Here is a 24,486-nt window from a genome sequence, read left to right as displayed (position 1 = left end):
ACCGGGATTCGAACCCACAATCACAGGTTTCTGGCGTGCCCAGGGGACGCAACTCTGCACAGCGAATCGCGGCGCCTTAGACGACTGGGCCACCCGTGCCCCCGTCTGACAACAGCCTAGCCCAATGTTCGTACTACATCAGAGCCTTGGGGTATTGTAGTTCTATGACAGAAATGGAACCACACTCACGAATCAGTGTACAGTTACAATAATGACACCAGGTGTTCGCGAAACGGATGAGCTTGACTGTCCTACACAAAAATGAAGGACACACACACGAATCACTGTGCAGTTTCAATGATCATGACACCGGGTGCCCCGTCCTACCGGAAGCAGCCGTTGAAAGTCACCAAACCAAACTATTTCACTGTGACGTGAGTGTTAAACCTCACCTCACCTCACCTCACCTCATCTCACCTCACCTCACCTCACCTCACCTCACCTCACCTCACCTCACCACACCACACCACACCACACCACACCACACCACACCACACCTCACCTCACCACTCTACTCCACTCCACTCCACACCTCACCTCACCTCACAACACCTCACCTCACCTCACCTCACCACTCCACACCACACCTCACCTCACCACACCTCACCTCACCACTCCACTCAACTACACACCTCACCTCACCTCACCTCACCTCACCTCACCTCACCTCACCACACCACACCACACCACACCTCACCTCACCACTCCACTCCACTCCACACCACACCACACCACACCACGCCACACCACACCACACCACACCACACCACACCACACCACACCACACCACACCACACCACACCACTCCACACCACACACCTCACCTCACCTCACCTCACCTCACCACTCCACACCACACCACTACACACCACACCTCACCACACCTCACCTCACCTCACCTCACCTCACCACACCACACAACACCACACCTCACCTCACCACTCCACTCCACTCCACTCCACACCACACCACACCACACCACACCACACCACTCCACTCCACACCACACCACACCACACCACACCACACCCACACCACACCACACCACACCACACCACACCACACCACACCACACCACACCACACCACACCACACCACACCACACCACACCACACCACACCACACCACACCGCTCCACACCACAACACACCTCACCTGACCCCACCTCACCACAACACACCTCACCTCACTAGGACGTTAACTCGATACTCAATAGGCCACACAATAGTAACACACTATAACAATGGATCTCTAGTACCCCAACAGTATGCTGTTTATGGGCCACAGGAAGCTTACACCGTCCGGAAACATTACTAGTGTAAGGTATATATGCGATTGTGCTGATCAGGTACTAAGCTCCACCGTCATAGAGCTGTCCATGACAACTCCCGTTAGGTCTCTACATCTCCCAACTGTATTGATGATGGAATGGTGTACATGTAGTCACGGCAGCCGGCCTCAAGTAGGTGTGATTGATGGTGTGAGAGTGTAAGAGTGTTGTAACATGCGGACTTGGGGTTACGGCATTATTGGCCCCGAATCAATAACCCAGTGACTCTGGCATGTCCCTGAACCTCGCACGAGTATCAATGGTGACATTATACTTCTCCTGGGTTACGCTGACTGTGTATTCCTGGTGGCATTGTGTCGTGATTGATCTAAATTGAATGGCAGATAACACAATACAGTGGTATCTCGACAACCTTTACGTACTTGGGGAACAGAAGAGCTAATGGTTAATGGCTCCAAGAACGAACATACATAGAACTAGCACTGGGTGTCAGTATGACATTATTCGAAACACCAAAGACACAAGAATTGTAAGTGTCCTCTTACTAAGACAAGTAACGGGTACTGGGGTGTATTATGATTCGACACACCCAAAAAGCCACAAGGTTGTGGAGACTGCATCTTCCTCGAATCCCCACATGAAGACAGGTGTGAGATACTGGGTGCTTGATGTTGTTCCCAAAACCCCAGGGGAAGACATACATCGGATATTGGGGCATTGGGTACATAACTGCCCGACATCCACAAAGGGAAATCAGTACTGGATGTCGGGAATCCTGAAACGCCCCAATCCCCTCAGAATAAAACAATAGAGAACACGGGACTTGCAGCGGAATCTCCACGACGTACAGTTAATATCAAGTGTTAATGATCGATCAGGATCTGTGTCTGGTTTTGGTAAGAACAAAGATTGCCAATGAAAAAGAAAGCAACAGTTATTTCTTTATTAAACAAATGTCAATTTGAAAATGGCATTGAATTAAGGAAACATAATATGCCTTCAACAAAATTCGAGAAAACTACAGAGCATAACAACTGTCATCCACTAGCAAGGCATGTTTACTTAAATCAAATCAACAGTCACAAGTCGTCATTACTGCGTTGAAATGTAATCTGACAAAGACGCCGTTATCCGGTAAATACAATACCTGGCTTCCTCAGACATATTATTATGATTGACGTCCGTCATTAACCCCCCCACACCCCATTCATTAAAGTGTTGTGTGGCGTTTTACGACTGGGTGAATTACAACAGTTCGTCGTAATGAGAAACACGTGCGTTGATGTTAAAACATTTTCAGCAAAATGAGAGTCATAAAGACGAAGAACAAGGTCTGGGAAAACACAGCTCGCTGGAGGTTAGGTCACACTGTGCTTCTGGAGGCGATATAGTGATTTTCGTCTTCAATGAGTATTGGTCGTGTGGGCCTTGTATAGAATATCAATTATCACTCGATGGACGTAACTCTCGTATAAGGTCAACCAGGGGGAAACAGGGTTGATATCCCAGAAATATACAGTTAAACTCTATTAATCCGGTACCGTCCCCAGTGAAATTGTTCGGATTAAAAAACTCTGGTTTCAAGGAATAATTTTTACAGAGTGATCATCAGGGATGTTCCTTTAATCTACTATCCCAAACCGGCTTCCTTCGGGGATATGGCTTGTGTGAAATTGAATACCAATGCCATCTGAAAACGATCGGCTATTTCCGGTTACGGAAGGGGCGAGGTTGGCCGAAAGAATCACAATGCTTTGCAGGCCATTGTCATCGGTAACCATGACGTCAGAATCAAATGACATCACTAATATCTCCTGTGCTTTTTCACTCAAAACCCTGGTTATTATTGTTTACGAATTGAAAAAGTTGGAAGAATCATTTTGGATGATAAAAATAATCTATTCTTGGATATTAAATATATAAACGTTCCGATAAACGTTCAAAACACCTCTGGAAGTCTTGGAATTTTAAACTTTTGTAGAACTGTGTTCATATTTGCAATAGACACTCGGGTGAGATTCTCAGTATGATTACATATAACTAGCGGGGTCTGGATAAACGAGGTTTTACTTATCGCAAATCTGAAAACAGATAATGTTTGACGTCATATTAAACCATAAACGATTCTCTCAGATAGATACATGGATATTCCAACGCCCCGATAAAAGAAACAGTAAACCGAGCCTGTACTCTTAGTAATATACTTATAGACTCTGTTTAAGAAATAAACGACGAATGGGGGTTGTTTATCGTACAATAAAATACTGCAGGGGGAATAAACCATCTCTTATATGCGATAGCATCAAGAATGTCAATAAAAAAAAGCTTCAATAACATATACCCGTATTAAATAAAGATGACTCCCTGAATAGAATCCGACCTTGGAAATGTCGGACAAGTCCATTTTATGTATAGGGTAGTAAGTATGGTACTCTCACAAGTTTCACGTCGTAAATCTGCACCTTTTCTCCCAATACCGATTGTCATGTCACTCCCACTTTGAGTGCGATAGTTCGTCCATTGCGTTCACCTGCGTTGCCCAGCTACATCTATGGGGGACAACTCACTAGACACTTCACTCTCCAAAACAAAAATGACCCGTGAATATCCGGGGTAGAATAGGTCTTCAGCAACCCATGCTTGCCGTAAAAGACGCCTATGCTTGTCGTAAGAGGCGACTAACAGGATCGGGTGGTCAGGCTTGCTGACTTGGTTGAAGCATGTCATCGATCCCAATTCCGTGGATCGATGCTCATGATGTCAATCACTGGATTGTCTGGTCCTGACTCGATTATTTACAGACCGCCGTCATATCGCTGGAATATTGCTGAGTGCGGCGTTAAACAACAAACCAACCAACCAATCAACCAAATATATAGTTCTACACTGATAAGTAACTACCGATTATATCGATGAAGACATGTAGAGATTATATGTATATGAGTGCGGCGTTAAACAACAAACAATCAATCAAACACTCTCAAAAATAACGTCATCAATTTGCGACCGCATGTTCGAATCTCCAGAAATGACGTCATGACAGAACAATGTTTTATCGTGAAATAAACCACGTTTCGTTCTTCATTGTTCTTTGCGATTTATCGCACATCTATCAAATATATGAGGTTAATACCTATTTTTATGGCCTCTAAGGGAATGGCCTAAGTCAATATTATTTATTTGAGTCCATAAAAACAGGTATTTACCTCACATAAAGTCTATAATTGCTTTATTATACAATAATGAGACAAAAGCAGATTTAACATATCCAAATATGTTGAATACAATAACGTTGGAAGGTTCCAATAACGGAGACATCTCACTGGCTTAGGTTTGTAGAATACCATTTCCGGGTAATCGGGTAATACCCATTTTATTTTAAGTAGCTCACGTCAGTACCATAAATTATCATACCTGACTTGGCGTCGAAAGACATGTGACCACTCCTTGGCTAATAAATATAGCGGAAAAGTTCCATACATGTACAAACATGTAGGTTTACACATACTGAAGTTACACTACAGGGAGGCTGAACTATCAAGCTGATGTCACAAAAAGCACAAATAGCTGTTAATATTTCATACAACAGTTTATAAGATATTAATTACAAAATGCATCATGTTATCATCTGAATGAAAACAACACGCAGCGTAAGCAACGTGGGGAATTGAAGAACGTGGGGTTTCTCTTGGGGAAGGAATGAGACGGGCGGAGAGAGCGGTTGAGGGATGGTCAGAATAAAGTCGGGTTAGTAAGGGTGGAGGTTGAGGCATATTAAGGGTTGCGGGAAACACATGCATTCGGATCATTTTACAGCCTTGCGCAATGACTCCGGCAAAGAAAATGAAATATTTTGCGGAATTCGCTTAAAAGTAGTTAAATACAGTTTTTCCCTTGCTCTGATTTAGCGTCATCTGGTCATATTATTGTATTGATAAATGTTAACAAGTTCGAAATTCAGACATTAGATATTTGGCATTTATGAATTGTTAATATTTTTCTCTGTATGGCTATAAGAAGATATAGTCAGATTTTAATATACACTGCCGGGCAAAAGAAAGTATACACTTGAAAACTCGCGCTTGACTCATTATTGTGCACTGTTAGAGAGTGAGTATTGTTTTACGCCGCTTTAGCATTATTCAAGCATTAACACGGCGGGGGACCAAAAATGGGCTTCACATGTGCACTGTGAGAGAGTGAGTATTGTTTTACGCCGCTTTTAGCATTATTCCAGCTTTAATACGGCGGGGGACACCAAAAATGGGCTTCACACATTATACCCATGTCGGGAATCGAACCCGGGTCTTTGGCGTGACGAGCGAAAACTTTAACCACTAGGCTACCCCAACGCCCCCGTGCAATTGGCAAGCCCCATGTTCTTTGTGACGTCATGTGCACGTCATCTGTTGTAAGCGACATTTTGATAGGACACATAGGACACATAGGACACATAGGACACCAAAAATGGGCTTCACACATTATATCCATGTCGGGAATCGAACCCGGGTCTTTGGCGTGACGAGCGAAAACTTTAACCACTAGGCTACCCCAATTGGCAAGCCCCATGTTCTTTGTGACGTCATGTGCACGTCATCTGTTGTAAGCGACATATTGATAGGACACATGTTATATTGCCCATGAGTGAGTGAGTGAGTGAGTGAGTGAGTTTGGTTTTCGCCGCTTTTAGCAATATTCCAGCAATATCTCGGCGGGGGACACCAGAAATGGGCTTCACACATTGTACCCATGTCGGGATTCGAACCCGGGTCTTCGGCGTGACGAGCGAACGCTTTAACCACTAGGCTACCCGACCGCCCCATATTGCCCATGATACCCGTATCAAATATATTTTAATCGAAAAACAATATCTTGTTTGATTCATGTTCAGCTACCATCGATCATGAATGTATACCTTCTATTGCCCGGCAGTTTATATAAACGTCAACGCCAGAGAATAACCATTATCAGCCGAAACAGATTACATAGCGGTGACGATTATATGAATGGATAATCGAAAATTATTTATGACAACATGTGTTCACGAAAGGGGTTCTACTCATTGTATGCCTGTTCCTGGCTTGCTAATTAAAACATAATCATTATGACACTACACAAACCTGTCCAGAAGCTAAATTGGACATTTTACCATTGCTGAACAAACAACCGAATACGGTAAAAGAGAGCATGATATGCGCCTGCGCGTGTTTCCATCCGGGCACTGAGAAGCATACAAGGTTATTCATTCTTTGACAAAAAATACAACGGCCGACGGTACACTACATACCAAGAAGCCAACATATTAGTGTTTATATTGCATACGTGACAATAACGTCTTACTTAGCAATAACAATAAGCTGAATATGAGAGTCTACACTCTGGAAAGAAAATATTATGTATATGTCAGCATAACGTCTTATGAAAGCTACATGTGGAGATCCAGGGTAGAATAGGTCTTCAGCAACCCATGCTTATCACAAGAGGCGACTATGCTTGTCGTAAGCGACGACTAACGGGATCGGGTTGTAAGCCTCGCTGACATGGTTGATGCATGTCATCGTATCCCAATTGCGTCGATAGATGCTCATGATGTCAATCACTGGACTTTTTTGTCCAGACTCGAGTCCGGCGTTACAAAAACAAACAAACAAATGTTATGAAAGCTGGGCGGTGGGGTAGTCAAGTGGTCAAACCATTCTCTCGCCAGGCCTAAGGCCCAGGTTCGAAGCCCGAGGTGAAGCCCATTTCTTGTGTACGGTGCAGTGATATTGATGGTATGTTACTTAAAGCATCATCATCAACAACTCACCCACTCTTATGGTAAACTATCATTAAAAAAGTATTTGGTGGTCTAAATACTGAAACAAAATATTTCACGATTCACGCAAATCAAACCCAGGTGCGCGAGCACTTTACACTACGTTACGTGGTGTACACTGCTATACGAGTGTGCCATCTCATCTAGTGTTTACAATATACTTCTAACTACGATATCAACGTGAGCGTCATCGACAAGCACAAACTTCATGTTGCTAAGGACGCCTGTGACGGTAAACTACTGCTTCCAACAACACGACCACAGCAACACAACGACTTACCATACATCCGAGGGTAAGCAGCTATAATAAATAAACACAGGAGCTCATACGCATCGCTGAAAACAAAAACCATTGTTTTCCCCATCTTCATCTTCATCCAATCCACCTCTTCATCCCTGACTGGGGAACTTTCAAGTTATGCCATGTGAGGCAGGACATGCTACTTGTTGGGAAGTTAAAGGGGGCGACATTTTACCATGGAAATTCAAGTAGTGTCGACTGAAACGTGTATTTGTTAATGTACTTCCAAGAATATCTTTCGGATGTGATCTGGTGCTTCATCCTAAGGATACCTGTCTGTAGGTTTCTATCAATTATTTAGATATTTGGCCGTCTTGATGTCGTTACTGTTTTCAGCAGTGGTATTTAATATATAAAGCTCAAACAGGTTCGTCAAACCCATTTATGAAAGCAAAGAAATCCATTATTAAAAAGTATTGTTTCAGAGCAAAATAGTTTCGAAAACGAAAATTAATCATTTGTAATGATAACTGAATATATTTTGTTTAGGTCTACGACCTAAATCCATGTTCAGTTGTCCTGAACCTTGATGCGTTCTTTAAAACTACCACCACCCTTAACCTGCTTCACGTATATGTTTTAAATCCCTCGTCCTTTTGTCCATGACCAAGTTAAATCTGAAACGTTTTCTCTTGTCCTTACACTATCTAGTCTAATCTCTACCTCGCACACTATCTGGTCCTATCCTCTACAATATCCTTTCACTAACCAGCCTAATCTCTACCTTACACACTATCTAGTCCTGTCCTATCTATCCTCTACACTATCTTACACTATCTAGTCTAACCTCTTCCTCGCACATTATCTAGTCCTATCCTATTTATCCTCTACACTATCCTCACACTATCTAGTCTAATCTCTACTTCGCACACTATCTAGTCCTATCCTATCTATCCTCTACACTATCCTTACACTAACCAGTCTAATCTCTACCTTGCACACTATCTAGTCCTTTCCTATCTATCCTCTACACTATCCTTACACTATCCAGTCTAATGTCTACCTCGTACACTATCCAGTCCTATCCTATGAATCCAATACACTATCCTATACACTACCCTATACACTTTCCTTAGAATATCCTTACACTATCCAGTCTAATTTCTACCTCGCACACTATCTCGTCCTATCATACCTATCCTCTACAATATCTTTACACTATCCAGTCTAATCTCTTCCTCGCACACTATCTACTCCTATCCTATCCATCCTCTACACTATCCTTACACTATCCAGTCTAATAGCTACCTCGTACACTATCCAGTCCTATCCTATCAATCCTATACACTATCCTATACACTACCCTATACACTTTCCTTAGAATATCTTTACACTATCCAGTCTAATCGCTTCCTCGCACACGATCTACTCCTATCATATCTATCCTCTACACTATCCTCACACTATCAAGTCTAATGTCTACCTCGTACACTATCCAGTCCTATCCTATGAATCCAATACACTATCCTATACACTACCCTATACACTATCCTTAGAATATCTTTACACTATCCAGGCTAAACTCTTCCTCGCACACTAACTCGTCCTATCATATCTATCCTCTACACTATCCTTACACTATCCAGTCTAATCTCTACCTCGCACATTATTTAGTCCTATCATATCTATCAATACAGTAATACTATCCTTACACTATTCAGTCTAATCTGTACCTCGCACACTATCTAGTCCTATCCTTTATATCCTTTACGTTATCCTCACACTATCCAATCTAATCAGTTTCTCAAACTTGTTCTTTACTTGTTATTTGTCTGATCTCTCCCTGCAACCATGATGGATTATTATGCCTAGACATCTCAACATCTAACCTTGTCTGTTGATCGTACCTATAACGATGTTTATGCGTACTAAGGTCTCATACATATGATTGGCGTATACATAGGCTCAAAAGTAGGATGTGTGGTCGTCCAAACGCTAAGATGTTGGTTTTTTTGTGGAACATAGCCCGGATACAAATGTCTTTCGTCTTTGTCTAATTATTGGCCCCAGGTCGTTTCAGCGACAAGACTGTTACTGCGCTGTAGCCCTGGTACGAAAAACGATCTTAGCGGTACTACCGCCAAACGTTTATATTTGAGTAGGAGACATACGGTCACGTTAGTTTTTTGGAACGGGTCTCCATTGAAACTCAGCGTACTCATGTATTAGTGTGTTTCTTACCTAGCCCCGCCGTGATATTGCTGGAATATTGCTAAAAGCGGCGTAAAAACAAACTCACTCACTCACTCACACACTCTTACCTAGCCCGATCTCAACCTCGGAGGCTGTCCTGTTGCTCTTGCAACAGCATCCTTTATCCGTGACGTAGGCGATGATAATGAGCGCAGGGAAGAAGAGGAAGGTGATGACAGCCTCCCATAGGTCTACTACTTCCGGCGAACTCAGCAACAGCACGATAAGTAGCCAGATGTAGGCAAACATGGATGAGAACGAAGTGATGGCGAACACTTTGATGTTCTTAATCCTTCTCACCTCCCCTTTAGGAATCGAAACGATGCACACAGCAGTGATGACCAACAGATTGAATGCTGCGGAACCCACAATCGTTCCCGGACCCAGTTCACCGGATTTAAAACCTTTTCCTGTTATTTCTATAACTGACAGAAGGATCTCTGGTGCACTGGTCCCGAAAGCTAGTAAGCTGAGATTGGCCACAGTATCATTCCAGACCTTGACCTCTATGTCCTTGAACTTGTCCTTGTCTTCAGAGTCGGGGATCTTGATGACCCTTGTCTTGCTGGTGATGCGCTCAATGCCACACATGAACGTATCGGAGATGATGGCAACGCCCAAAAAACACCAGATCATAGCCAAAAAGTACAGAAATGCCCTAGCTCCAATAGACCAGGTATATTCACTGATCATGGGTAGCATCAAGCCTACTTTAGAACACGTATAAACGTCAAGATCAATTGTAGCATTCATCTTGGACTTTGTATGGATTCCAGATATATCACAATATATCAATTGTTCATCTATCTACAAATAACGCAGTTTTCAGCGTTAAACCATGTTCTTATTTCTTTCAGAGAAATCTTTGCAGGTCACTCACTGTTCCTCAGGGACTTTTCGTTTGACAAATGTATCCTCCACAAGCATTACAGAGATATTGGTGTGGTAATGGTATTTCACAAGCCATTGCACTGTAACCTTGTAGTCCCATGCATAGAGCTTTCCATCACTGTCGGGATAGCCAGTCAAGCACGACACACAACATTTGGCACAACAGGGGGATCTCAGGCAGAAAGAGGCTTCCCAGTGCACAACATGGTCTTCGTTGTCGGGCTCATCTGCGCGAGAAAACAGAAAGCAATCGATTAATTTTTTTCAAACCATTTACACGGAATCTTCACAGCTAATTCTACTGGAACGATGGACAAACGTTCTGGTGTCATTGGTTGAATGAACCTGAAGTCAACACAGACACTCACTCAAATATACCCGAGTTACCTAAACCGATGTCGAACCAATACTAAACATTACACAAATGCATATACCATAGTATTAAAATCAATTCAAAACGGTCGGCCTGTAACGGAACTGGTATCTGGATCGATGCCTAGTCCTACCATCCATATAACACGGGTGCGATATCCAGATGGGTAGTACCATGAAACCCAGTGACGGAAAGAGCAAATGCTTACCTGAAGCGGCTGTATGCTATTGATCGAATCAATTGATAACCCGTTTCCCGAGTATTTATTATTTATATTTCTAAATGATGCTGTCTGTTGTGATGAGGACAAAACATGGATGTCAGACCTCCCTCCATATGCAGACGCCCACATCCAATGTGCTTGTCGCATGGCAAAACACAACCAATACTTTACGTATACCAATTTAACTTAATCAACAAATATTCAACGTATTGATCAGTTCTATTCAAGAGAAGCATTCATGTCTATCTGTATATTATCAAAGGGAAGGTCTTCTAAGGTAAAGGTGTTTTGGGTCAAGCAAAAAATACGCAGTCTCTCTAGCATCCTACTCATGTTAAAGCTGTTTTAACCCAAGTGGGTATGGTTTTACGCCGCTTTTAACAGTATCCCAGCAATGTATCCGTGGGGGCACCAGAAATGGGCGTCACCTATTGTACCAATGTAGGGAATCGAACCCGGGTCTTCGGCGTGAAGAGCGAACGCGAAGCCCATCACACTCATGGAGAGGTGTATGCATTGATCCATTAAGTGTGGTTTCTCACAACTCTACTTGACCATTGAATGTAAAGGATTCAGTTTGAAATAAAACGCATCATTTAGCCCCAGCTACTGTATAATACGAGTAGGTGATGGCGATTGTTATGACGTTCAATCTGCCTAATAGATACATCTCACTCATTGCTATAACCTACATATCAAGTATCATTTAGTCATTCCATTATTGCAGGGTGTTTATCTTCAAACCGCCAATTTCCAGGACGGCCATAATTCTACGTTTAAATTTTCCACTTATGACGTTGAGGAGCGTTAAGAAACTTTATTCAAGAACCGGTTGTCCATCACTGTCCATACAATTAACGATAACACCGTTGAGGTTGACAGACTTAAATTTACCCTGTATTTCCGATGTATCTTGACGCGATAGGAGGAAAGTGACGTAGTCAGTTGACTTCACTTTGGTGACACCCACGCGCACGGGCATGGTACTGACAAAATATGGTTTACTATCGGGAGAGTCTTGGATTTTAACACAAAATCAGTGTGTGTCTGTGGCTGATTGTACTAGTTCGGACATAAGCCGATTTTATAGTGCAAGCCAAATGATATACCATGCCGCAGTTTAACATCGATACCCAACTCAGACACAGTTTAGTGACTCCAAGCCGACCAGTCCTTGTTTTAGCCCCTTAATGCCGAGGGCCAGGCAGGGTAACAACAAGTACCATCTTTTAACATCTTTTGATGTGACCCGGCCGGGGATCAAACCCCGGACCTTCCGCTTTCCAGGCAGACGCTCTACCACTAGACATCTTCCCGAGTCAAGAGAGTTAACTGACTTTAAAAGTCAAGTTTCCACCCTTGCAGAACTAGGCTGGTATTATGGAGTTATATTTTGGCTGGACTAACGAGTCTATGCATAGTCCAATCAAAATCGCGCAACGAAATCGAAATCCGGTTCGTTAGCTGTCCTGCAGATTTCGGTCGATTGCAGGATTTACAAATTTTCAACCAAACCAACATGTTACGATGGTAGGCAATGTTTTTACATTTTAAAATGGGTCGATCACGCCTAGAACACATCAGAACACAACAACCCCACGCCACTGGATCCGCCACTGGTCTCCCTAACAAAAACAGGGGCGTGTGGTCACGCTTAAGACCCGGGTTCGATTCCCCACATGGACACAAAGTGTGAAGCCCATTTCTGGTGTCCCCCGCCAAGATATTGCTGGAATATTGCTAAAAGCGGCGTTAAACCATACTCACTCACTCACCTAACAAAAACAAGCAAAAAGGGTAAAAATTCCAATGCGACAATGTCCCTTCCAGGCTTCCATACACAGACGCTGTTCTGGTGTTCACAGACATGTACAATCAGTGTGAGGTGAGGTGAGGTGAGGTGAGGTGAAATGGGGTTTAACGTCGCGTCCGAGATTATTGCACTTATATAGCGACGTGCATGCACGTGTGTGTGTGTGTGTGTGGCTGCTTATACTAGTCTGGACTGATGCCGATTTATAGTGCTAGCACACAAAGATACCATGCCGCAGTTTAACACGAATACCCCACTCAGACACAGTATACTGACTCCGAGCCGACCAGTCCTTGTTTTAGTCCCTTAATGCCAAGCGCCAGACAGGGTAACAACAAGTAACATCTTTTAACCTCTTTTGGTATGAGGCGGCTGGGGATCGAACCCCGGACCTTCCGCTCTCCGGGCGGACGCTCTACCATTAGACCACGGAGGCGGTCTGTAAAATCAGTGAGTCTCTGGAATGTGAACCCACAATCATCGAAACTAAGGGAGGTAACTATGCAAACAGTGCCGGCCTCAGATCACGAGGCTGACCCACTAAAAATTGAGTACAATGTTTGTTGTATATGGTACGTACATTGAAACTAGGTTCGTGGCTTCGCGGTGCCAATACGTGTTGTATAATTGATGAAGTCGTCGTCAAAACGTTGAGTTTCTCTAATGACTAATTCAACGCGGGCAATTACACTCAAACCCATTTCAGTGGGTAGTTCCCGTAGGTACATTACAGATAATTGAAATACACTATCCTGCCATTACAGGCAACACTATATCAAGCAGAAAATTGTGAATATTTTAAAGTATAAGTACATTTGTAATGTGTTTCAACATATTCAAGCCTACATGTCCATCCGTATCAGGTATCTTAAGCATCAGTGCTTAGATCTGCCGTTCAGGATAATTTCATGTTTTTGTTATCTGATTCACGGTGATTTTTATATTTGGTTTGAATGCTACAAAATATTTAAAACCGATTGTCTTGAGGTCTTACAAATGTTTTCTTTCAATGTAATTCCTGGCTCACAGATTGAATTGGCTGATATTCACTGCAAGTGGGGCTATATTGGGATTTCCAAATCCAAAAAATCTGTTTTTCGTTCCACATGGATGAGTAATTTGTATAAAGCATGCATATAAACTTAAATCCCGACTATATGCAGACTAACAAGTGTGCAAAAACAAGGCAGTTTAGTTTTAGTTTATTTTGTTGTTTAAAGCCGCACTCAGCAATATTCCAGCTATAAGACGGGGCCTGTAAATAATCGAGTCTAGACCAGTCAATCCAATGATTGATGTCGTGAGTATAGATACAAGCAATTGAGACACGGTGACATGCATCAACCGAGTCAGCGAGCTTAAGCACCCGAACCCGTTAGTCGCCTCTTACGACAAGCATAGTCGCCTCTTACGGCCAGCATGGGCTGCTGAAGACCTATGCTATCCTGGATCTCATTAAGGTAAATGAGGTGAAATTAAATGGGGCTTAACGTCGCGTTCAAGATTGTTGCACTTATATAGTTGATTGTACTAGTCTGGAATATTGCCGATTTATAGTGCAAGCCCAATGAGATACCATGTCGCGGTTTAACACGAAAACCCCTACTCAGACACTGTATACTGACTCCAAGCCGACCAGTCCTTGTTTTGGCCCACTAATGCCGGTTGCCAGGCAGGGTAGCAACAAGACCATCTTTCAACGTCTTTTGGTATCACGCGGCCGGGGATCGAACCCCGGACCTTCCACTCCCCAGGCGCTCTACCACTAGACCAAGGAGACGGTCTTAACGAACTAGAAGCCTATGTGAAGTTCATGTTCCAATTCCGAGAAAGCTGCCGACATTGTTTCACTGAAACATGGTTCAACGCAGGCATAGAGAAATTGATGGTTTCGGAACGCCTTTCAGAGATGAGAGAGACGTCAACAATACAGGAAAATCTAGCGCACGTTATAACGTGGGACATGGTTTGTGCCGAAGATGTGGAGTCACTGTCTGTTTCATTGCGGCCCTTCTTCAAGAGAATTCGGACAGATATTTGTCAGTGTTGTGAATGTGCTTCAACAATACGCTAACAATATCAGGGCTGCTGACGTCATTCATAAACATGTGGACAAAGTTGATGACATTTCTGCTAATGCACCAATATTTTGTTTGGGGATGTTAATAACTGCAGACTCAAGAAAACATTGCCTAACTACATTCAATATCTTACAAGCCGACACGGAAAGATGGGACGATTGACCTGTGTTACCGCAACGTCAAGGACGCTTTCAAATCTTACGCCAAAGCTCCACTTGGAGCATCTGATCACAAGTCAGTCTTTTTAACCCCTTCCTACAAGCAAAAGTTGAAAGCCGACAAAACCAACATTTAAATCGGTGAAAACGTGAACACCACATTCTCTTGATCAATCGAAAGGATGCTTTGATTGTACATCTAGGGGTTGTTCGAGAATTCTAGTCCGGACCTTGACGAGCTGGTTGATGTTTTGTGTTGACTTATTTTGCCTTCAAAACCTATCAAGATCTTTCCGAACAATAAGCCTTGGATAACAAAAGAACTTACGTCAGTACTAAATGAAAAGAAAAGAGAAAAGTTGAAGGTTAAATCTGTTCTGAAAGAAATACATGTATCGGGAAAATGTAAACTTCAATACAAGTCAAAAATAGAAAGTAAGACAGTTAGCTGATTGTAATGTTCGACGGGCTTGGAAGGGCGTTAAGACAATACTTGGAACAGATGAGAAATGAGCAGAAATAAGTGTTGCAGATAACTAGAACTTTGCCAATGAGATAAATATGTTCTACGCTCGTTCAGACACTACAGACTTCAGTAAAGAAAAAGACTTGTTCAGAAATGACTTATCGGATTGCGAAACGCTAGAAGTAACTACCTGTGATGGGCTGTAGTCATTTTCTAAAATAAATGTCCGCAAAGCTACAGGCCCTGATAATCTTTGCGGTATAGTGTTGAAGGATGTCGTGATCAACTCTGTCATATTTTCAACAACAAAAATTCTATCGATATGATATTTCTTTACTTTTGGGGACACCCAATGTTATTCCTGTTCCAAAAATTCCAAATCCTTCTGTTAATAATGATTACCGACCCGTTGCTTTGGCATCCATACCTATGAAATGCCTCAAACGTATTTTTAACAATGTACTTATTAGACAGACAGAAGATTTACTTCACCCACGTCAGTTTGCCTACAGGGCCGGGAGAGGAGTAGAGTATGCCACTCTTACACTGTTAAACAATATCGACAAACATCTTGAAACTTCCAATTCATTTGTACGAATCTTGTTTGTTGACGGCTCCTCTGCTTTTAATACCATACAGCCTCATCTGCTTATGCAAAATCGTCTAACATGTCTGTTAATTCAACAATCATTAAATGGATAAAATCTTTTCTTGTAAGCAGACCACAGTTTGGGACTGGAAATGGTCATAAATCATTTGTGTCCTTTAGATCTACGGGTGCCCCGCAAGGTTGTGTGCTCTCTCCTGTTTTATTTATTTTATACACACATGACTATATTATAAGTGATTTTAACAATTGTTTAACCGTCAAGTTAAGCAATCTGAAATTGATTATCGCTCCCAAAACTCTAAATGTTAAAAATACAAAGGATATTTTAATAGATTTCAGAGGAGACCGAAATTTTGCCTGTTGTTATTGATACCGAAAACATTCATTTGGTTGAACAATATAAGTATCTCGGCACCATTATTGATTCAAACTTTGGAATGCTAACACGGAATATATTTATAAAGGTCTCACTTCGTCTTAGGTATTTTAAACTGGTATGGGAGCCTGTCTGTTCAAGATAAATGTAAAATACATAAAAAAATTAAATACAGCAAGCACAATCCCAGGTACCCAATTTCAAGACATCGACGACATTTATGAGCAGCAAATTAATCTTGTTGTGATATAAATACATATATTTCAAAATACTATTCCTTATCGTCACTGTGATAGCGTTCAATTATCTCGTTGTTATATTAGTGTACTATTTCCTTATGTACATATTTTCTTTTTCATATTTGAGTGTTTATCAACTGTGCAATATGAATTCCCCTTGGTTTAATAAAGACTTATCTAATCTTTATGTAAGGATGTGTTAATATTACATTCAGAATACCAAATATATAGGACCCATGAAGATTCCGGGGTAGAATAGGTCTTCAGCAACCCATTTTTGCCGTAAAAGGCGATTATGCTTGTCGACTAACGGGATCGGGTGGTCAGGCTCGCTGATTTGGTTGATACATGTCATCACATCCGAATTGCATGGATCGATGCTCATGATGTCAACCACTGTATTGTCTGGTCCAGACTCGATTATGTACAGACCGCCGTCATATAGCTGGAATATTGCTGAGTGCGGCGTTAAACAACAAACCAACCAACCAACCAAATATATAGATCTACACTGATAAGTATCTACCGATTATATCGATGAAGACATGTAGAGATTATATGTAAATATCGACACTATTCAGTACAAAAAATAAATTTGCTTGAAGACTATACAGATAAATAAATATCCATATCATAAACGCTGATGATCTCGATTAAATATCGTGGCTATATATAGGTCAGACCACGAGGACCCAGTGTCTAATCGTTGGAATTGTTTATTAAACCACGAGGCGCGCAATCACTTAAACCATGTCCAACCTTTTATCACCTAAAATGCTTAAAAAACATTGTTTTGTTAAAGGTGTTTTTGAAAGATATTCGGGAACTCTTTGCTCATCTCAGCGAACACTGTGTGAGTCGGCCCTGCGTGATGCACGTGAAATATGTTCCCCGAGCCTTTCGCACGTGCACCTCGCACTTTGCCGATTTGGGTTATGAAATGCATGTCCGGGGCAAGTACACAGTTCATTGTGGACCAACTTGAGCATATTTATCAATCACTTAAATATTACATGCCCATGTTGATGGGCCTTTTATGAGCAAACATAGCACTGATCAAGATAATAGTAATTTCTTTTCTATCTGTTCGTTTCGTTGAACGAAAAGCTACCAAATCCCAAGTACTGGACAAATACCAGAATGCCGAGAGTAACATACATACAAATTGCATAAAACACATTTCGCAGTTCATTAACGGATAAGCAAATAGTCCTGATGTAAATAAATATCTATATGCTAATTTCACATTCGTTAGCCCTCTGAACGGATTTCGCGGGTTCGAATCCCGCTGGCGACAAACGATTTTCATGAAATTATTCTATCATCCAGATAAATGATAGGGGGGGAAAGTTACGTCATTGCCAACTGGTGTTTAACTAACAATTTAGTTAGTCAGACCACGGTCAAAAACAAGGGAGCCATGGTTTAAATCCAGTTAAATAACTAAGCGGGCATCATCTGGGTACCGTTGTTGAAAACAACCTTAGCGCTAATACTGGCGTAAGTCTATGTTTAGGTATGGTAACATCGCTTTGATCGCTTTGCAGAACGGCACCTGTTCAGACACAGCTGGAACGTGCAACCTTTGCACAGATTGACGTGAATGAGACAAAGGCTTTAATGGGGGTGCGTGGCGATTAAACGGTGGTCCACGCGTATGCTGTGTGTCTGGTCAGTGGACCGTAGATATAGAAAGGGAATTAACAAACAATGACAGCTGTAGGTATACTGCAAGGTTCTTTCAATCCATAATGCTTATGGACACAATAAAGGTATATGGCTAATGTTGAAATCAGAGCTTAAGTACGAGATTACCACGCATTCTAGTTTTATGTTCCGATCAATCACAGCGCTAGAAGCATTACCATTTGTAACAAACACCCTGAAAGTACGTGGGATGTAAACAACATATATCTGCTTCTATAATGGGTTAATCTTTAATTGATGGAGAATAAGACAATTTTATTTCAGAGATGAATCTCGACAGCTGTGTATGTTTATATTAAGACACAATTGTTATGGATGAGCAACTTCTTTATTACAATTGGGCGACGTTTCGGTGTAGATATTGTTTATATTGCCGTGGCTGATCGTCATGCAAATTGTGTGAACGACAGGAGTACCAGTTGAGCATGCTTACCCTTTTCGCGAACAATTCGTGTCATCACTGATTTTTATAGATCCTCTCATAGAATTTCACCGCTACTTTGCATTTTACGTCCAACTGAATCTGTTTCGGTGGATAATCGAGGATGGTTATTCGCTGGCCTTGACGTTTTATATTTACCCTTGATACCTTTATAAACAGTAAGCGGATAAGATCAGGAGAACGCTCACACTAAATCTGTGTTCCCATGGTCTCTGTTCCGTTGCTATCCTGTTTGGAAGGACTATTTGTCATGATCTCCATTTGAAGGGGAAACATCCGATTTTTAAATTAAATTTCACGGATGGGTATTTTGTCCTCATCTTCTCGAACAATTTGAAAAAAATTCTCTTTTTGTTTTGTGTTTTTGTGGACTTAAAAACTTTTCAATGATACTATAATACAATGGGTTATATGCATATTCTCAATGTTTATAGCACTTTTCTTAAATGTGTTATTCCATTGTGAACTCTACACGTGTTCAGCCAAGATTACCATGGTAACCCTTGTCCAACATCTTGTGGTTAGTCTCCTTGTTTTCCAGTGGGACCAAACATCAAGAGCAATACGCTAATTCGGCACCAAGAAACAAATACTGGCACATACTTTTACAAAAAACGATTTAAGAATAGTAGTAAGGTAGGGACTTCATCAAATTGTATGTACATCACTGTCTCTTGGCTGGTTGAAGAATCAAGCGCAGACATTGTTCTACTTCAAGTTCTTTTAACACGTGACAGTACCATTTAATTGGCCTTGGGTTACTTTTATACATTTTAATATTCAAATGCGACTGTAGTGTTAGAGATAGAACACACGTGTACTGTTGAGTTCCTAAGAGATCGTTTTTATTTTAGTATCTGATCGTTAATCAAATTGCCATATAATCTTTCGTCAACTTCCGGTTTATATACCATTCCTTGTCAAACATTTGTTGATAGCCGTTTCCCTGTTGTTTAAATTATTGCTGGTATCTACACTGACGAGCAAAAGAAAGTATACGCTTGAAAATTGAATTTGGCCAAAATAATTAAAAAGGCTACCAAAACGTTACTGGGCTGAAAATGGCCAGCGAAAGACTGCAAACTTAAGGTCCAAAACACATCTGAACTATGATACCCGTATCAAACACCTTACCATCGAATAACCATTTCTAATTTGTCTTTCATGTTTAGCCACCATCAAACAATGGATGTATACTATCTGCCCGGCAGTGCTATACAAATATGCAATGCGTTATACAAAGTATAAGAGCTCGTGCATACTCACATGTGACTATTCTCAGAATAATTATTATGCAAAATGCACGAAGACTCCGGATATAAGGAGTAACACACCCAAACTGATATCACAAACCGTTCTTTTTCAAACCACATTATCAAAGGTCGGCGATAATCACCCTATAAACAGCCATCACAAAGAACAGACAAGTGTGTTCAAATCCTGCTATCAGAACTTACCCGTATCCTTTACGATGCCTCCATTACCTTGTTTAACACGCGCCAGGGCATTCCAAGATATACTGTGCCAAAGAGACATAAAACAAGCGTCCTTCCAGTACCTTGTTTATCACAGGCCAGGTCAATACCAAGAATTAACTCGCACCTAACGTACGTCAAAACAAGGACACATCCAGTACTTTCTTTAACACAGGCCACAATTCCAAGAAGTAACCTGTACCAAACAGAAACAAAACAAACGCACGATCGCAATAATACTCTTAATAGGCTATATCCCTTGACGGATTTAATCCTAACGTTGTTATCTCGTATTATTATATCATAAATCCATAGGTAAGCAGAAATTAACACGCAACAACGTGACCCTAATCCACACACCACCTACCGTTTAGAAGTACCAGACGGCAAGACGCCCTGGATCCAGTAGTGATGAGACAATTAACAATTCAAGTTTCCCATATCCATTTAGGTAGATCCGGGCTAATTCCTACGCCTGTGTTGACAAAAATTGTGTCAACTCCACGTCGGGAACCACACCGTGAGACCTCTACCGCGATGACGTGTGACGATGACAGTGACAAGGCTGCACTGCTGCGAAAACCTCCGATCTGCTTAATCAATGACGGCGGCACCAACACACCTCCGTAGTGAAGCTTATAATTCCTGCCTCTCGTATTACCAGAGCGTCCTGAGACACAGGACGGTGGTCGGGGGAAGTGGGGTGTGGGGGTTTTGTTTACTTGCTTTGTTGCTGGGAATTATCGACATCTTTCAAGAGTATGAAACAGGTTGTTATTTTGAAGAATGCTTCCATAGTTCATTCAGTTCCATGAACCACCCGAGCGAGAGTCGCCATTTTATCGATTACGATGGAACTGCGAAAGGAATCGATTAAAGCGGTGATTGTGACTATAAACACTGAAAGGGTTCCATTATTTAATAACGTTTAGTATCTTATGATTGTTCGATGAAAGTTGGAGTTAAAAATGTGAATGAGGGAATATGGTTTGGCCTAATTCAATAATATGGCTTTATCAAGGTTGTGTCACCAGAAGGGACTGATTATTGTTATATCGCGTCAGTTTTCACATCATCGAAAATAACTGTACACTGTTTGATCTTACCTTACATATACATTACTTCAATTTTATTGCCAAAGGTCATTATTATCTTTGGGGTTTTTTAAATTTCCATCTACCCCCTATAGCGTCGTCATTTTGACCGCCATTTTTGTTATCTTAACTCATTACAGTGAAACGGCATCGCGTAATGTTTTTTTAACATTGACTTTAGATGTAAGTTATGCTAACGTGGAAACATGCTTATGGCGACACACAAAACTGCGCATCATTAACTTACAGAAAATGCCTAGTCTGCCAGTTATGTGACATAGGTATGAATTTCACTATTTGTTTCCTATTTGAGGAAATGGGGGCTTCATAAATACTCTAACAAATCTAAAATGTTTATAATGAATTTACTTTCTAATAGCCCAATGTTATAAACACGAAAAACCTTTCAAGGTGGTTTAAAATACTCAGGATAAAGTTCAAATCTGGAATTATATTTCATAAATCTTTGTACAAATCTCCAGATTTTGATGACCTGATCCGAAGCTTTATGTTTGACATTATAATATTGTTTTATGTATATGCATTTTTGTATAATCAATACTTGAATTGTACCTCTAATATCATTGCTAGCGACCCTGAGTGTAAATATAGTTCAGTTCAGCATCTCAATTTGTTTTCAAATTGTGGTAAATGATAAACATGGCGGTAAGATAAATTCGCTGTAGGTTTATCCCTCGAGGAATACGGTTTGATTTATCCAATAGGCTCGGGGTACAGTACCACACTGAGGTTACATCAAACCGTATTTCCCAATGGATAAGCCGATAGCATGTAAAGAACATTATATACAGGCATATAGCTCGGGTCAGTACCGTCGTGCCTATGCAAAGTTTAGATGTGGCGTCGAACCTACTGGACTGGTCACCGGGAGATAAACAACATATCCGTAGAAGAAGGCGTCTGTCCAGTCTGGACCAAGTGGAAGATGAAAAACATGTTATTATAAACTGGCCTTTTCGTGAAGATTTACGGTAAGATTGATTGTTTGTTGTTTAACGCCGCACTCAATAATATTCCTGTCATATGACGGCGGTCTGTAAATAATCGAGTCTGGACCAGGCAACCAAGTGATTGGTATCATGAGCGTCGATCCTCGCAATTGGGATACGATGACATGCATCAACCAAGTCAGCGAGTCTGACCACCCGATACCTTTAGTAGCCTCTTACGACAAGCATAGTCGCCTTTTACAGCAAGCATGGGTTGCTGAAGACCTATTTTACCCTGGATCTTCACGAGTCTTTACAAGACGTCCAGTCTAATTGTACCGATTTTAATCTGCTGCCAGATCAAGAAAACTGTTCGGTGCTTTTTAAAGATTATCGTTCGTCGTTACTGTGTGCCAAGACCTATGTTAAAATCTTAAGACAACGCAGATGGAGCCCATGCCAATAACCTGTTTTAGGCTGTATATATACTATTGTGATTTATGTTTTACAGATTTAATGTTATTTTTTTTTTCATCCATATTCTTGTTCACTCCACTTTATGCCAATTATTTTGTATTGTGCACACGAAATTATCTGTGTATTTTTTTATGGACACAGTTTCTCGTAATTCCTGTTTGGAATGGCATATGTGTATTTTTTATGTCATTATATGATATACTCGAATATGGTTTTCTTAATATCTTGTAACACAGGGTGAGACTCTAATAAATGGTCTGTGTGTCTGTGTGTCTGTGTGTCTGTCTGCAATATCGCGTCTGGTTTACACAATCGACAGCAATTCTATTTACTGATGCATCGCGCCTGGTTTACACCATCGACAGCAATTCTATTTACTGATGCATCGCGCCTGGTTTACACCATCGACAGCAATTCTATTTACTGATGCATCGAGCCTGGTTTACACCATCGACAGCAATTCTATTTACTGATGCATCGCGCCTGGTTTACACCATCGACAGCAATTCTATTTACTGATGCATCGAGCCTGGTTTACACCATCAACAGCAATTCTATTTACTGATGCATCGCGTCTGGTTTACACCATCGACAGCAATACTATTTACTGATGCATCGCGTCTGGTTTACACCATCGACAGCAATTCTATTTACTGATGCATCGCGCCTGGTTTACACCATCGACAGCAATACTATTTACTGATGCATCTCGTCTGGTTTACACCATCGACAGCAATTCTATTTACTGATGCATCGCGTCTGGTTTACACGATCGACAGCAATACTATTTACTGATGCATCTCGTCTGGTTTACACCATCGACAGCAATTCTATTTACTGATGCATCGCGTCTGGTTTACACCATCGACAGCAATACTATTTACTGATGCATCGCGTCTGGTTTACACCATCGACAGCAATTCTATTTACTGATGCATCGCGCCTGGTTTACACCATCGACAGCAATTCTATTTACTGATGCATCGCGTCTGGTTTACACCATCGACAGCAATACTATTTACTGATGCATCGCGTCTGGTTTACACCATCGACAGCAATACTATTTACTGATGCATCTCGTCTGGTTTACACCATCGACAGCAATACTATTTACTGATGCATCTCGTCTGGTTTACACCATCGACAGCAATTCTATTTACTGATGCATCGCGTCTGGTTTACACCATCGACATCAATTCTATTTACTGATGCATCGCGTCTGGTATACAATATCGACAATTTTATTTGTTGTTTAACGCCGCACTCAGCAATATTCCAACTGCAATATACGACTGCAGTTTATAAATAATCGAGTCGGACCAGACAATCCAGTGATTGACATCATGATCATTGATCCACGCAATTGGGATACGATTTCATGCATCAAGGGGCGGTCGGGTAGCCTAATGAATAAAGCGTTCGCTCGTCACGCCGAAAACCCGGGTTCGAATCCCGATATGGGTACAATGTGTGATGCCCATTTCTGGTGTCCCCCGCCGTGATATTGC

General features: G+C 41.5%; 1 protein-coding gene across 3 annotated transcripts in view; it reads right to left on the bottom strand.

The window, feature by feature from the left end:
- LOC139467985 (sodium/calcium exchanger 3-like) overlaps positions 1 to 24,486 on the bottom strand; it is a 105,992-nt gene that overhangs the window by 28,404 nt on the left and 53,102 nt on the right. Inside the window, exons 1-3 of one of the 3 annotated variants that reach the window (XM_071249615.1) lie at positions 20,825 to 21,087; positions 9,672 to 10,721; positions 7,390 to 7,410 (exon numbers count right to left, since the gene is read on the bottom strand). In XM_071249615.1, the coding sequence (XP_071105716.1) occupies positions 7,390 to 7,410; positions 9,672 to 10,356 (706 nt within the window). In that variant the 5' untranslated portion in view covers positions 10,357 to 10,721; positions 20,825 to 21,087. Of the gene's footprint in view, positions 1 to 7,389; positions 7,411 to 9,671; positions 10,722 to 20,824; positions 21,088 to 24,486 lie in introns of those variants that run through there. The other 2 variants (XM_071249617.1, XM_071249618.1) reach the window with 2 other exon arrangements.

Source organism: Haliotis cracherodii, unplaced genomic scaffold, assembly GCF_022045235.1.
Source record: "Haliotis cracherodii isolate W230 unplaced genomic scaffold, xgHalCrac1.p SCAF_2, whole genome shotgun sequence".
Lineage (NCBI taxonomy): Eukaryota > Metazoa > Mollusca > Gastropoda > Lepetellida > Haliotidae > Haliotis > Haliotis cracherodii.
The sequence above is the reverse complement of the archived record's forward strand: the minus strand, read 5'-3'. Positions and strand labels throughout refer to the sequence as shown.